The sequence below is a fragment of the Camelus ferus genome, chromosome 7 (assembly GCF_009834535.1).
Source record: "Camelus ferus isolate YT-003-E chromosome 7, BCGSAC_Cfer_1.0, whole genome shotgun sequence".
In the NCBI taxonomy this organism is placed as follows: domain Eukaryota; kingdom Metazoa; phylum Chordata; class Mammalia; order Artiodactyla; family Camelidae; genus Camelus; species Camelus ferus.
The window spans coordinates 70,093,510-70,106,542 of NC_045702.1; the positions used below are offsets into that span (position 1 = coordinate 70,093,510).

The 13,033-nt window shown below is 35.4% G+C and overlaps 1 protein-coding gene across 11 annotated transcripts in view; it reads left to right on the plus strand.

The window, feature by feature from the left end:
• Positions 1-13,033, plus strand: part of CACNA2D1 (calcium voltage-gated channel auxiliary subunit alpha2delta 1) — a 426,371-nt gene that overhangs the window by 68,072 nt on the left and 345,266 nt on the right. For all 11 annotated transcript variants that reach the window (XR_004321588.1, XR_004321587.1, XM_032484117.1 and 8 more), the window contains exon 2: positions 10,352-10,433. Coding sequence is in view for 9 of the 11 variants with exons in the window: in XM_032484117.1 (XP_032340008.1) it covers positions 10,352-10,433 (82 nt within the window). In the remaining 2 variants the exon portion in view is untranslated. The remainder of the gene's footprint in view (positions 1-10,351; positions 10,434-13,033) is intronic.

A 13,033-nucleotide genomic window follows, 5' to 3' on the forward strand; every position in this document is an offset into this window, starting at 1 on the left:
TCAGCTCTGCCACTTAGTAGCTCTGTGATCTTGGGCAAGTAACTTCACTTCTTTTTCCTCAATTTCCTTGTCTGTAACATGGGATTCATAATAGTATCTGCCTCACAGAATTTTTGTGAGAATTAGAATTTTGTTCACGTAGTGTGTTTAGAACCTCTGTTGGCAAGGACGCGCGCACGAGGGGTTGTCTGTCATCTGTTAAACATCTTCTGTATGTTCAGAGCTGCTCTAGGTAGTCTCAGAACAGAGAACTAGAAGCTCTGGCCCATCCACTGAGGGAAACCAAGTATTGTTGGAGAAAAATAATCCTAGCATAAGACAGTATATCAATATGTGTGACATTTTGTAGGGCAGGCTTTATCTATGTTATGAACTTAGAGAAAAGAAAAATTTCTGAGGATTTGAGGATTTGCCCAGAAGAAGGACCTGAAGTACTGACTTGAAGGATGATTTTCAGATGCTGAAGAGCCTGAAGAGAGGTCGTTTTAGGCTAGTGACAAACATGATTAAATAACATGACAAAACCGATATGTTTGTGAAACATTTAAATTGGCTTGACTGGGGATACTGATCTATGTAGGTAAGTGGATTGGCCATTTGGGTCAGTATCCAAACATAATAAACGTTGGAGTATTCTGCAGTACTGGAAGTATTACGATTGTGCAGTTAATAATTCAGAGAAGGAAATGAAAAGTTTATCATGACATTAAATAATATTTACATACTTGAAGTAGGCTAAAGTAAATTTTGTGAATAATCTACAATGGCTGAGAAAAAATAGTCAAACAGTGAAAGAGAAGATCTGCAATAGAATGAATGGAGGTTTGGTAATACGCAATTAGAAATTCTGCTCATTTGGTTCATAGAAACACCAGCAGCAGATTGTGTGGCCACGTGGGACACCTACTTTGGCACCAGGCTAGAGGGACTGTGCTGGAGGTGGTAATTAATGGATGTGGAAGGATGAAAAACAAAGCTCTCCAGGCCTCAAGGGAGTAGATCCCTGGTATGAGAACCTTCCCCCCTCCAGCTACTCTGTGGAACTGCATTAATAACAGCCTTAAAGTATATCGCTCGTTTGTTGTCGTGGAAGCTGGAAGCACGTTGCTGCATCTGAGGCAAAAAATATTCACTAAATAAAGAAACAATGAAAAAATGCTGGGATAAAACAGAAATCAATCAAAGATGGTGGGGAAAGTAGATCTCATGAAGAATCTTTGGTCTTTGAGAATTATGAGTCTGTATATTTGTAAAGCGGATTAAACGCACACACAGACACACAAAGAAGACGGGGAAAAAAGCAAAGGGAAATTGAAGGCAGAGGAACACGAACAGCTTACGGATCAGATTTTAGTGATAAAATCTTTCTTCTTACTCTCAAGTACGTTACCTTTCTACCCTGATTAAGTCGATCACATGCCTTTCTGCATTTCTTTCAGGACTGACTCTAGACAAAAATGGAATACTAAAGCATTTCACAAGTCTAAACAGCTTTCTAAAAACAAAGCAGCTGTGTTATTGAAAATGGTTTAAATTGAGAACAATTTCAGGAACTAACATTCCTGGCATGACACCCAACTCACAAGCAATTTTAGACTCTGTAGATACCAAGTATTACTTCACACACACACACACACAAAGTATTTCATGATACAGTTATACATGTTACAAGAAGTGCATATTTAGCAAAATAGTGTGTCTGGGTTATCTAAATCTTCGGCTTACTTACATTATTTTTACCCAACTATAAGAACACTGTGGGTGGTTTATTATATAACAAACATAGGAGCAGTTTGACATTGGTGAGATATTTTTAGCAAGTGGAACAGTTTTGAAATATATGATCTTATTACTTCAAATTTATGAATAAGCTATTTATGTATCAACACAATTGAAATGGTCAGATTGTTAGATCTTGTGATATTTTTGCTTTTTCCCAGGTCCATAGGGCATAACTGTGTGTCTTATTTCTTTGGGTTAAAAATAAAATTGTTTCTTAAAAATAGTGGCACAGACAAAATTGCCTTAGGACCAGGACTCAAAGGATAGTGACTTCTCTCTCCCCTGTTCCTCCTTCTCTAAATCTCATGCTGCAGCAGCTCTCTTCCTCCACTTTTTTTTTTTAATAAAAACTGGTTTTACTGATTCTATTTAATTTCTACTATAGTCATTTATTAGAAGCTTTAAGAATTAGAAATAAATGACTTTATTTTTTACCAAGGATAATCTAGGTTATGGTAGCATGTTTGAAGAATACTACTTAAGTCCTGCAGAATCATCATATACCTACTTTTCAGATGATCAGGAAGTCATCATTCACACTTTACATTAGGTCATGATACAGTTTCCCTATACACACATTTCAGTCAGTAGAAATAAGACATTCTATTTCTTTTCTGTGTATCTCCTATTCCTTTTTTGCTCTGGTTGCTATTATAATTGCTAGTGGGATAATTCAAGATGGGTGTGGAGAAAAGATGTCTGTTTTAATACTGTCTTTAACTAATAGCACTAAGTTCACACATATTCTCCTTTTTTCCAGAGGACTTGCTACATCAGATACAGGCAGGAAGGACAGTCAGTCTTTGTAGGACCTATTATAACAATTTTTAGCCATCACTTTAGCTCCATTATTCCAACCAGTTAAAAGGCAAATTCTCTCTGTAGCATTTAAAACAATTAAATAGATAACTATGCAGAATTGACACTTTGTACTCAACTGCTATACTTTACAATAGATTAAACAGGGTGTAATTTGTGCTGTTCTGAATTTGATGTTCCCCAAATGCATGCAAAATGAAATGGATTACCATTTTTCTTTCTTTTTTTAAGCAGTTTCTTGAACTACGCAGTACTCTTTTGAAAGCTGTATTGCAGGCAAATCTAACTTCAAAGGGAACATTATTAATTGCATGGCGAGTATTTTTCTCTCAAATTTAGTGAAAATTCAATATTTTATATTTGCCTTAAGAATTTGGGCTGTTTCTGTACAATAAAGTGAAGTAAAGAATATAAAAGATTATCTCAATTAATCAATAAGACATTTGTTTCAGTTTTTATAGATCTCACAGGGAATTCTCCAAATTACACTGTCTGCAGGCATCATTAAACTGTTGGAAACATACACTGCTGTTTGACTTTAATGAGTTATTGTAGGAGTAGAGAAGGATTAGAAGACTAAACTTTTTCCTATGAAATTCAATATCCACTTGAAAAATTTAGGATTATAAGGTATGCATTCTAGAGATTTAATAATTTCTTTAAAGTATGAAGTCACATTTTAAAATTCTTGTACTTGTTGAAAAGTGGGTGCTATTTACAGATGTCTGTCAGCAGTTCTTTTTTTGTGATGTCGATTTTGGAGAGAAGAGGGAATTTAGTAAATAAATCACGTATTCTACATGCATTAAAGATAATTGTGCTTTTTAAAAAATAATAGTCATTTCATTTCAATAAGTTTTTCTGTTCAGTAAATATCTGTGTACCTACCATATATACAAGGCACTGTAGTAAAAACATTGAGGATTCAGTGATAAATGAAAATGAAAGTATGCCCATAGAATCATGGAAGTGTACAGGAAAATAAGCACACAGCACAATGAAAGTGCTTTGGAGTTTAGTAGATAGAAGTGAACTATTTTTAGTTTGGAAACTTGTGAAAGGTGATATTAGAGTATTTGTGAAATTTATTCACAATGCAGGTGGAGGATGAATTTCAAGAAGATGTTGTAGAGCAATAGCTGAATGTGGAAAAGGACAGTCAACACATATGGAAATGTGTGAGGATGGTAGAAGTAAAATGTCTTAGAAAATCAGAAGCTAGAAGGCTGGGGTGTTTGACTTCTATAAACTTTAAGTTTTCTCATCTGTGAAAAGTGAACACTAGTTTTTATGATGACTAAATGAGAGGATGCATGTTAAATACTTTGACATGAAGTTTGTCATAAAATAAGTTCTCAATGTATCTAGCTGTCAGGTATGTATTGGGGAAAACACTGAGCCACTGTAATTTTACAAAGGATTGAAGGAGGGATATGAGGAAGAAATTGATGGAATGGACCTGACTGACTTGGAGATGGTTTGCCAAGAAGGAAAGGAACATGAGAGAGTTGGTAGTATGGGATGGGAAGATGCTGAGTTCAGTTTTACAGATATTTTGAAAAAGAATGATGGAAAATCAAAACGGAGTGATCTAGCAAATGGTAGTTAAGGTAGAACTGGAGCTCAGCTTTAGGAATTAATGTAAGTAACAGTGTAAGATTTGTAAGATTTTTACTTTATAGGTTTATAGGACCTTAAAAAAACACAGGGTAGTAGAAAGTTCAAAAGGCCATAGAAAATTGGGAGACCAGGGTAGCAGAGGGGTAAGAAATAGTTCTGTTGCATGTGTACATTGGCTACATACCCAGTCTCTGGAGCTTCTTACTGTTTCTTTTTCAAATATGGTGCATTGGCACTCTCCTGACTCTATCATGCTCCAGTCCTGTCTTTGTAACATTGAAACCTCTGTTACCACTTGATGCTGGAAGCCAGACGGTTACATTTCTAACAGCAGAGTAAGTGGGTTCTTGACATCACAAGTTTGGAAAATCCAGTGTGTTTTCTCATGAAAGCAGTATTCTTATTAGTCAAGTTCTGTTGTATCTATAGAACCAGATATACATGCATTCAACTTTTTCGAGTTGGTCAGATATTGTAATATGTATTTACTTATAAGAGAAGGATTTTCAAACAAACTTAAACTTTCTGAGAGCAATCCATTTTATTTCAGTGGTTTGAGAAATTTTTCCTTTTAAAAATTTTACGTTGTTTCAACTGATTTAAAAGTGGGATGTATTCAGGCCCCTTTCTTCATTTAGTGATCCAGCATATTCTTTTATGAGATAATTAGGCTAAAAACCCCCAAAATGATGAGAAATTTGAAATTTGGCAAGGCAGTATTTTCACATTTTCCTAGAAATGCTGTAATAGGATTTTTGGTTCCATAAGAAAAGTGTTTAGAAAATAAGCATTGTATATAAATAGAATAATGCTTAATGAATATTTGGGGCAGTCTTTGTTATTTAGAATTAGTAGAGATCTTAAAATTTTCAGACGCTTCAATTCATTTTTCCTCATCCTCCTTTCCCACCTGCTGTTATCTGCCCCATATTCATCTGAATGCCTTCTTTCTCCCATCTTGCCCTCTTTAGCCTAGAACTGGTGGCGAAATTCAAGTCATGCTGATTAGTACCAGTGAAAACTGATGACCTCCTGTGTAGGACTTGTCCTTAAATACTCTCTGGCCATTGTTCTATTGAAATCTCCAACTTTCTTTTCAACTATCCTACCTTAATATCTTCTGCCTACCTCTGAACAGATGGCTTTGTCTCCTTTATTACCAAAAAAAAAAAAAAAAAAAAAAAAAAAGAAAAAAAGAGAGAGAGGAGAGAGAGAGACAGCAGTAAGTAGAACTGTCTCAAGTTTTTGATCTACTTGTTGTAGTTATTTCCATCTGCCTAAAACATTTTGTATTTTCCCTTCAGTCTCCACGGAAGAAGTAACCTTCTCTAGCATTAGGTTTCTCCAGTGTTCTTATTTCTTCACTCATCCTCCACCCCATAATGTTTGGAATGTAGGGATGAGCATGGAAAAGCCTAATGAATCTAGAGACTTTTGAAAGACCTTGTTCTGTCAATAAGTGACATGTTGTGTCCTGAATCTTCGCTGTCTCTTTCTCTCCTTGTCTTTCTCTGTGTGCGTGGTCCCATGCCTGTGTCTCTGATTATAAAACAAGAAGGCATACTACCTCGTTGTTCTGCATTTCTTTTCTAGCTTCCACAGTGTTCTCTCACTCTCCTCCCATATAAGACAAATGTCTCTCACCTTATTTAGTGACTCTCTGGAAACTGCCTTTTTCTAGCTTTTGTGATACCATTGTTCTTGGATTCCCTTCTCTCTTGCCACTACTCAGTTCCTCTGTCTCTTCTTTAAACGCCTCTCTCTCAGCTCTCCTTTGGGAATCATGCATTGATTTACCTTTGTCCTTTGTAAAGACCAAATCTTTAAATGCTATAGAAAGTTCTCTTCCGAGAGCTTCAAATCTAGGTCTTGTTCAGTTGCCTACTGGATTTCTGTACATTCTCAAAAACATCTCTAACTGAACCAATAAAAACAAACTCATGAATGTCCCTCTACATTGTTCTTCTTCTTGTACTTTCAATAACAAAATATCCTATAATTGTCTAGCTGAGGAGCTCCAAAAATCATCTGCAAAGCCTTTCTCCCATTCACTTTTAATATCCAGTAACACATGAAATCTTGTCCATTCCTCAGAATTTTGTTGAGCTGGTTTCTTTTACTTGGCCTTCCTTTTGTTTCCCTCTCTACTCTCACTGCTGTTGAGCTAGTTTGAACCTCCTCATTTCTTAGCTCTTACCTAGACTTTCCCTTCTCTTTCTGCTCTCCCTCTAAGCCACCATTCACTCGGCTGTTAGAGAAGTTATTTTATCATGTTCATATACACTGAAATGATTTGGCTACTTGCTAACTTCACATCTTCCATTATCTCTCCATTATTTTGAGAGTATAATCTAAATGCTTCAGAAGGCTATTTAAGACCCTGATCTGTCCCATCGAGCTGCCTGACTTTCTTCCCGACCATTCCTGCCCCCATCCCGTAGCATTGATTGAACCAGCCTTGGACTCCGGCCATTCATACTGCTTGCAGTTGCTGACTGTGCCGTGTTTTGCAGTCCCTCTGCCTTCATTGTTATTTCCTTCCCTTCTCACTTCTGTCAAATTCCAGTTGTTTTTCAAATCTCACTTTAAGTAGCTGCTAGTCCAGAAAGCCTCCTCTATCTGTCTCTCCACACAGCTATCTAATAAACTTAAAGTGACTCACTTTAAGTGACAGATCCTACTGATAGGATTCAGGCCCTGCTACCCCAAAATATGATAGCATGGCCTCTTGAATATTTTAAGCTGAAGGAGATTGAGAAGTGACATATGTAGGAAGAACTTTCTGACCATCCCCTCATGTGAGAGTTACCCTCCCTGCACTCAGAAGAGAGGAGCATCCTTATCTCTGAAGACAAGGGCCAGAAAGAGGAGTCTGAATGAACAGGCTTTAAGTTTTCCCTAGTTTACTGCACTCACCTCACACTCTTTGTCCAGTTCTCTCTTTCTCCTCTGAATCAAACCTAGCATAAACACACTCAAGTTTAACCATTTTTTGGAGTCTTCATTTGCTTATGAAGGCTCCTGTGTTATGTAAAACCTGCATTAAATAAATTTGAATGCTTTTCACTTATAATACTGTCTTTGGTTACAGAGTTATCAGCCAAGAATTTAGAAGACTAGAAAGAAAAGAGTCTCTTTCCTCCCCTAAACTACCTTATTCTTGTTCTCCTCTGCCTCTCCAGCTTTTAGTATCTTTTCCAGCAGGTGCTCATTGTTGATGAACAGGCTAACAAAGAGCAAATGACAAATTCTTCCTCACGGAGTGCTAGCTTAATTTCTTATTACCTGGAAAGGTGATACCTTCTGTAACTTTCCCCGAAATACCGTAGTATCTTCTGGAGACATTTAATAAAGTGTTGCTTAGTGATAATACATACGTGCTTGACAGTTTACCTAGAAAGAGAAAGACTGATGGAGAATTTGCCCATGTGAATGTTTTCCCTTGTGTAATTGCTCACTTTCGTCATTAACAGATCTTCACTTATTTCCTAGCCATTATAATCTTCTAATTCTCAGTTTGATTTAGACTGGATGAATACATAGGCAAAGTGCTTATGTATTTTAGGAGAACCAGGTAATACCTCATATCTATGAAAAATCATCCTTGCTCCTTTAAAGTGCTCTTGACAGCTTGTCAGTGGGGCAAAGAAGACTGGACAGGCCCTGAATTATTTTTCAGCCAAAACAGGTTCTCCTCAACGAACACTGGCAGTGACAGTACACTCAGGTGTCAAGTTAGAATGCACGTTTTGAATCAGTTTAGCATAAATCAGAATTCAAGAATGAGTTAAGTTTTTTTTTTTTTTTCATATGTAGTCTTTGTCTCTCAGTTTCCCTGCTAAAGACATGTGTAACACTTCTTACTATTTGTTAGTGTTGGGAATTATGTTTGAGAAGAAGAGGTGATTCATCTTCTCTGGGTTTTAGTAGTTGCTCAGTAACTGCTTGGAGAAACGAATAGTCTCCTCTGAATTAGAAAATGGTGTCCATGTTTTTTTTTCTTCTACTGGTTCCCTACTGTAATTTTTTGTTCTTAACATAAAAATGGAGTGCCATTCTATGTATCTAACAGAGTAATAAGGATGTTAGTTGGTATTTATAATATTTTTCACATATGTGCACCAGATCATAAATAGCACAAAATATGTTAGAACAATGTGGTGTGCATCATTTATTTTAATGGTTCTATAAATTTCTCTAAACTTTACATCCTTTTCCAATTTATTTTTTGTTTCTTGATACTCATACAGCATGATTCAATAAATATTCTTCCTTATTTTAATTTGTGTGAAAGGACCCCTAGCTTTTATGTATTTCATTAATTACCTAGTTTGTTTCACTTGTAACTTAAGCCTCTGTGTTTCCACCTAAGGCATTTTTTATGACCGATTTTCATCCTTTTTTATGACTGCTTTTCAGTTTTCCTTTTTCCTCTTCAGTTCATCAGCTCATTAATCTTTTTTGTTTTTCTGTAAATATCTTGTTTAAATCCCTTTTCCATGTTATACTTTTTCCAAGTGTAATTTTTAATACTGTTAAATTTATCTGAAAAAAGTTGATGACCTTGTAGGACTATTGAAATTCTTGGCAAAAGAGAAAACAAACGTGGTTAGATCCCCATGATCAAAGCACTTAGGAAATACAAAGTTTGTTTTCAAAACTGCACTTTTCTGCTCTACTTTTGAAGGTGTTCTTTAAAGGAGGGAAAACATTTAGTACTAATAAAATCCAAAGAATAGGATAAATAAGTAACAGATGGACACACATACCATATATATGTAGAGAGAAGTTCAAAATCAAATAAGAATAATTTCCTGTCATTCTTACTAGTGTTTTCTTATATTTTCATGAACAGAAAAGAATATACACTTTATGTCTTTTTGCAACATGAGGATGAATAAATGAAATATCTGAAGAGATTGCATATTATATTTAGTTTGTTAGAATAGGGAAAATTGTGTGGTTTTTGGTGATGTCTAATGCCAGGAAAAGTAAGACCATCAGTTTAGGACTTCCTAAAATGTCCTGACATCCGTAGCTTGTATTTTAAGATCTCCATTGCTTTAAAGTATATACAGTTGCCCCTTGAACAACATCAGTTTGAACTTTGTGGGTCCACTTAGAGCAAATTTTTTTTTTTCAATAAATACACAGTACTACACAATCCCGCTGTTGGTTGAATCTGTGGATGCCGAATCATGGATACAGAGGGCTGACTGTAAAGTTAATTGTAGGTTTTCAACTGCCTTGGGATTGGCGCTCCTAACCCCCTACATTGTTTAAGGCTCAAGTGTACAAGGAAAGGATTTGAATTGGATCCTTCAATCATAATTTTAATGCTTAAAACCATTTCTTTAAAACTTAAGCCTTGATCCAGTAATTGCAAATCTAAGAGTCTAGCTAAGGAAATGAAATACTTTTAAGCTTTATATACAAAGTATTTGTTGCAGTGAAATTTTTAGGAGTTATTCTAGCTGTCTTTTAAAAAAGACGAATGGTCAAGTATATTATGGAATGTAAAGATAATGTAATATTAAGTGGCCATTAAAATACAGTGTTTGTAAAATATTTGTAATGACATGGAAGAGTATCATGTGACCAAGGGATAACAAGATACGTGAATTTTACATGCTATGTGTTCAACAATGTGAAAGCATTTTAAAGAGTAGAAGCGAATACACCAAGGTATTAAGAGTTGTTATCCTTGGCTGTTGGAATTATAAGAAATTTTAAAATATGTCTCATTTTCTTCTTTTTTCAAATATTCTACATTTAGCACACTCTTATTATTGTATTAAGGTTTGTAAGCTAAAGGATGAAGTTGAGTTTAGAATATTCTATTTAGTAACTTGTTTTTAATGGAATTTTTATTAAAATTAAGCGAATGTTAACGCTGATTTGCCACTTTTCTGTCTTCGATTTGGGGATATTTCAGCATCCCAAGAGGTTAATTGGTTTTGTAATTTAAAAGTGGGATTAGGGGTCAGGGTAGACATAGTAGGAGCTGGGAGGGAGGAGAAAGATTTAAAGGTAATTTAATGAATTACCTGCAGCGTGGATATAGAATGTCAATCTGTGGCTTCACTTTACCTGAGATCTGATAGAACGTTCTCTTCTCCGATTTCTGCAGTATCAAGTCATGGGTGGATAAGATGCAAGAAGACCTTGTTACCCTGGCAAAAACAGCAAGTGGTGTCAATCAGCTTGTCGATGTGAGTAAAGTTCCCCCAAACTTACTGGTCATTTCTGTAATTTGAATGCACTTCTCTCTTCTCGGAAACTGTATTTCTATATTATAATAGGAAGTAATTTTTCATGTGAATCTGATAGAGTACTGAGAAATCCTTGGTACTGCTAGTTACTATGAAAAGAAATGCCATCCCTGGCAAGTAATGGGGCGTTCTCAGCACATTTTACAATTTCTATACAGCCCTCCCTTAGGTAAGTTCATGTGATGTGTAGTCGTCCCTAAAATTCAAATTGGGATGTCCTATTTCCATTCTTCATAGTATATTAGAATCTCTTACATAGTGGTGACTTTAAGCCCTGTGATGGATTCTTTTGAATATCTTCTGTGGGAACATATCTTCATTCTCTGAGGGTAGATGTTATTTTTGAAAATGGTTTACAGCCATGTCTAGAGAGTGGAGTGAATCACTGAGATGTGGTAATGCAGACTTTTGCAAGAGAAAAGGAGACACTATAAAAGATGGTTTTTCTTATGATTTATGAAATGATTGTGAACATCACTGTAAAATGATTTTTGGAAATGATAGCAGTGTATAAATATTTCTGTAGCATCTTAAATAGATTATTTTCTTTGGGTAAGAGCATTTACATGTATAGCTTCTGTAAGATTTTTAAAAAATTAAACATTTCTTTAGAGTCAGTCTCACTATTTCCATTTCAATGTAAGTAATGTAACAGTTTGAAAGTACCTTCATCTTGTGTTCCTAGTGATGCAGTGAGACCTTTTATTTTCCAAAAATGTGGATCAATGAGGTGGAATGATATAAAAGTGGTTTCATGTGTGATACATGAATATTATATGAATATTTATATGTAAATATTTCTGGGAGAAACTAGAATGGTTACTTTATGTATTAATAGGAATTCATGAAGAAACCTTACTAAGCAAATACTTCCAAATATTATTTCAGAATCTCTTTAAAAAACAATTGTAGATTTCAAACAAGAGTATGTTGAAAAAACTCAAATATCTGTGAGATGACATAAGGAATATGTTTTGAAATGGAAAGTGTTCTTTGTGAATGACAATGAGCAAATTTAATTCTAATGAACTCTTCTTGGGCACATAGTACATCCCAGGCACTGTGCAGGCTACCAAGGGTTGTCAGAGACACCGTCCCTCTCAACAGAGAATTGACACTCTAGAAATCAAAATCTCCAGTGCTGAAGGTGCAGAGGTGCTGGATAGCTACTGTAAGCAGATGTTTGGAATCTGTAGTGATTCCTGTGGGGAGAGAAATGAGAATATGAAAGTGTGTAGGATAATAAGCAAACCTCTATGAAAGTGATGGAATGAGAAAAAAAAAAGTGAGAATTGACAGATTCTGGTTAAAAGTTATATGACTCTCTTTATTGACAGATGGAGATGAAAAATAAACTGCTCTTGGGAGCTCTCCTTCACGCCTCTAGTGTTTCTCCAGCCTCAAAAACCACTTTTTTGGCTGACCTCTTTTTTTACTTTTGGTGTTAATATGTAAACCCTCTCTTGCCAAATCTGCTTTTTCTGATGGATCCTTGAGGGGGAAAAAAAAAGTCTCACCTGATTTCCATTATGCTGTGCGAAGTATAGATTACTAAGAAGAGAGTAAATATTGAAGAATGAGGAAATAGCCTTGTCTAAATTAGGATAACAAAATAGAATGGACAGGATGTAAGAACATCCCCACAATGTTCTTTTATGAGACATGTGCCTAATTACAGTGACAGAAAAAATACAAATAAAAGAATTATATGTTATGTAACAAAGGAGGGAAAGAGAGCAGAATTTACTACTGGAAAAAGATTTGAAGTATTAGGGCACACGAAGAGGGTCTTGACATAGATATATGATTCTGTATGATTTTTTCCTTTTGCCCAGAGAACAGGTCCATGATGGGGGCAAAGGAGTGCATTTCTTTTTGGCCACAGGAACTTAAAGCACAGACTAGCTGAAGGAGACCAGAGTTGAGAGTGAACTTTGTGCTGAGCCTGGGGGTGTTAGACACATGATAAGGATCAAAAGTTGAATAAATACAGGAATTTAGCAGGTTTCTGGGTTGAAATTCAATATTTAAAAAATGATAGTTCTTTCTGAATTATTGAATGTGATTGGTTTTACTGCCATCACAGGACCCAACTTGCTTTTTACTGAAAGGCTTAGCTGCAAAGAGGGAACATAGCTAAAACAGGACATCTTTGCAGTTGTATGAAAACTACTTTATGGCATTATAAAATATTAGCCTAGGGAAGATTGATAAATATTACTGAATAAATCCAACACTTTAACTTTAAAAATGATAGTTTGCCTGGGTTTCCTGTCTAACTTGTGTTAAAGATCAGGAGTGAATGGGAAGGGAGTGTATAGCTCAGCGATAAGAGCGCGTGCTTAGCGTGCACAAGTTCCTGGGTTTAATCCCCCAGTACCTCCATTAAAAAAGTAATAATACATTTATAATATGTATATATATCAATATAATATAAAACAAATTTATAAATACAAATTGAATTTATATTATACATTTTAAATTTATTAACATATATAGGGATAAATTATGGGTTGGGGATTAACAGACACATTACTATA